Source organism: Amblyomma americanum, chromosome 2 (assembly GCF_052857255.1).
Source record: "Amblyomma americanum isolate KBUSLIRL-KWMA chromosome 2, ASM5285725v1, whole genome shotgun sequence".
NCBI classification, from domain to species: domain Eukaryota; kingdom Metazoa; phylum Arthropoda; class Arachnida; order Ixodida; family Ixodidae; genus Amblyomma; species Amblyomma americanum.
Window position 1 is genome coordinate 214,101,703 of NC_135498.1, and position 3,583 is coordinate 214,105,285.

At 44.7% G+C, this 3,583-nt stretch overlaps 1 protein-coding gene across 1 annotated transcript; it reads right to left on the minus strand.

Annotated features, from left to right (window-relative positions):
• Positions 1-988: 988 nt before the first annotated feature.
• LOC144119453 (uncharacterized) lies at positions 989-3,361 on the minus strand. The gene is made up of 4 exons (XM_077652063.1): positions 3,057-3,361; positions 2,144-2,342; positions 1,415-1,843; positions 989-1,052 (listed from the first exon to the last, which is right to left on the minus strand). Exons 1-3 carry the CDS (start codon positions 3,216-3,218, stop codon positions 1,557-1,559), a joined length of 648 nt encoding a protein of 215 aa, XP_077508189.1. The 5' UTR covers positions 3,219-3,361; the 3' UTR covers positions 989-1,052; positions 1,415-1,556.
• Between the last annotated feature and the right edge of the window lie 222 nt (positions 3,362-3,583).

Below are 3,583 nucleotides of genomic sequence, written 5' to 3' on the forward strand. Positions count from 1 at the left end.
TGGGTTGTCATTGCCTGCGACACTAGGTGGTCTTAACCAACATCAACTGCACTTTCTGTAAACCTGCCCTGTGCATTAACTCGCTACCATCCAAGAAAAAGTAGGCAGTTCAGTAAAGATTCTAGGAGGAACGTTGCCACTCCATGATACACATCACCGGCATGCAACTCTTTAGGAATTGGCCAAACAGTCCCTGCAGTTATGCACATATGAAAAGTGAAAACATTGTGTTGTTCCCAACTTTACATGAAAATTCACTTAACACTTTAACTTCCAACTGCTACTTACCTGTGAAATGATACGCGACAGTCTGCTTCCATCTTGATGCAATTCCACCAAGCATAAAAACCAATGCATGTGTGGCCAGTACAGGTTCTGCACTTGGGTCCGAGGAAGGAAGAGTGGGGCGGCCTGAAGAATATTTCAGGAATGCTTATTTGGGGCATAGCAGTGCAGAGCTGTCCAGCATACATTATAAAGTAATCATGCAGTGTGTTTTATTAGCACAGGAAAGCACCAAAAATAGAATCAAAACAAATATTGCTGACTTGGGTTTAGTAGCACATAAGCATCTAAGCCTGTCATGCAGCAAGCTTAAGCAAATTAAGTTGGACACCACTTTGATAGCTTTGTTTATCAGGAATAACAGGTTTCATCTAAAACTACACAAATATAAGGTATTCCAGGGATGCTTGAACGGCTTTCTGTGTGTACCTATACACACACATTTAGTCATTAACCCTTAGATATTGAAATTAGTGCAGTAAAAAATTAGTTGCATTTCATTTTTGTTTCCACACTGCTAAATTATCACATGCCAGTGCTCATTACTGCATTGGTTTTAGCTGCAAGAGAACTACACTGCCTGACATGTAAACAACAGGCCGCATTTGTTTTTGATGAAGCCTTACCTATGACGGAGCGTGTTGTAATATCATAGTCCAAACCAGGTGTCAGTTGGATTTCGTCCAGCATTAGAACCGCATAACGGTCTTCATTGTGGAATGTTGCCACTTTTGATGCCAAAGCTGGAAACACTTCTTCAAGAATACCTAGAATGGCAAGAAAAGAGCCTTTTATTATGTTTGATAGCTTTAACATTAGTTCAAGGGTATTGTAGAGAGCATAATTACAGTGTATCTTTGCTGAAAAACATGCATGCTGGAATGATCACTGCTAGTTTTCTTTGAAATTCAAAATTACAAGCTTCAGCCCAGTGTTTCAAACAACCTCCCTTGTCACTATCAGAGCATTTATAAAATCTTTTCTAAAAAGATGAGTGCAAGCCTTCTGCTGCCGCCTAATATTTGTAGCTGTACTTGCTATGTGATCATCGGTGAAGTCAATAGCTAGTCCTGAGTTGCACCTACAATTTGGAAAATGTTATTATAGAGCTGCAAACATTGCTGCATACCTGGGGTAAACTTGATGTCTTCAATATGCTTCTGAAGTGTGCGTTCAGCAGGGAGCGGCCAGCCATTACCTCTCAGGTACTCATAACCTCTTCCCCCACAGGCAAGTCTGACCTTCAGAGACTCCTGAATTGTCTTCTGAGTCTATGATGACCCTCTCATTGTTCCCTTTTGCAGGACACGGAGCTGGTCTTCTGCAAGAAGTCCATTAAAAGAACTTCTCAGGGCGTCACACTCCATTTCCGCCCTTGCACGCTTTCTTATTTCCAAGTTAAGTTGGCGTTTCAGTACGTCAACTTCACTGAACATGCTGGGAGGTGCATCCTCTTGAATATCAGAGGTTATGGGCACTTCTGTTGCCACATCAGCAGATTCATCATGATCATGTGGCTCTTTTGAAGACTTGAGTCCATCTGCTATGCTGTCAGCAGCTGCAAAAGTTTTCATAGCAATTTTTTGGTTTCCAACACTTTTTGTACCAACATATCCAACTGCATTACTTGTAGTGCTACACTTAAAAGGGCAGTGTAAATGAAATAATTGATGTTCCTCTGTTTGGTCACCGTATCAAGCCATGATTCAGATCGTAAAAAAGTTAGAAGATCCATACCAGTTACATTCAAGTACGAAATTGTCCATTTTGCATTACATGTGGCTACATGATAACTGACCGACAAAGCACTGCTGCAGTGTATGTATGAAAAACACATTTTGATTAGGGGGAAAATTACCTATTAGCAAGTTTTCCTCTTCAGGTTCAGCCTGTTCTTCAGCCAAGTTGTTTGCTGGTGAATTAGGAAGGCGGGCGAATGGTGGCTTTCTGATTTTTTTTGGCACACGGTGAGAAAAAATACTTGGCACAGCTTTGTGCTTTAGCCTCTTCTTCCCATCCACTCTAGCCTTCTCAAAGTCTTCTGCACAAAAGTGGTCCTGCAAATGTTGTATGGTTAGAAGTGTGATGCTGGTCACCCAAACGCTGGGCTGCCCAAGGAGGCTCCCAGGGCTTTTTGAATGAAGCTTTGTTTCAGACATGTGAAACAAGAAAACATGGAAGATAGCTGCAATAACAAGTTTAAAGACCAACTCAAGAGACAAAGAATACGTTAAAAAGGTTTAGAAGTTTACGCAACTAAAATAGCTCATTTGGGTGCAAACGCGCACGTGGCCGCAAACACGCAGCTTTAAGGATTGCTAACATTTAACTCGTTTCTATTTTTCTACCCATGCCAACACAACTGCACAGAAAGCGGCCGTTATGCGAACGCATGACATGCACTGACGATGTTTTTATTGGCTGTGATCGTCACGGTCTGCGAAAAACAATTAGGTGCCATGGATCGAGTGACTCGAGGCGAGAGCGCGCTCACGTGCGCGGAGAAATCATGCGAGTACGTGGTGCACGTGAGGACGCGGAATTCTCGCGTGGCAAGTGGACTCTAGACAAGTGTTCCTTCGCGTGCCACGAGCACGGAATAATCGCGTGCGATGAGCAACAAACGCGAGCACGTGTACCCGCGTCAAGAGTGCGAGGCGCTAACGATCCCTGCAGTGAACTCCTATTTTCGTAGCATCGCTAACACCGCGTGCACTTCGCTTAAATATCTTCTAAAACAGTGCCGAAAAGCACAAACAAGGTGTACTTACCTCGCACACGCGGGTGTTTTTCGTAGGCTTGAAGTTCTCCCGGCCGATTCTGTGTAGCCACGCAGAACGACGCTCTCGGTCATTTTTCCCGGTCGGAATCGAGAAAAACGTCTTTCCAGACTCGGTTCGGTTGCTGCATCCGAAGGCGCAGCAGCCAGGCATGATTCCTTGCAGTCAAACACGAGTGCGACAATCAGAAAACAAGAATCGTAGGGGACCTGCGATGTCTGCGCTCTAACTCAGCCGGCCCGCCCGGCGCTTGGAAGGTATATGGCAGCCCAAGGTCACGTGGTACGGTTGGGCCAATGAACTCGTCGGCGGCGAGGGGCAAACGAATGCGGTACTCTGAAGTTTTTCCAGTGACTCTAGCCGTCTTCTGATCCTTTGCGCCGCCTGCTGTCGATTGCATCTCGACCGAAACCAAAACTTGCTGCTTCGTTCCAGAACTAAGCGAAACAGATAAAAGTACACAGTTCCACTGGCGCGTTCTTTTGAACAGCAGCAGGAATTCGACCTCGCTCCGTCTC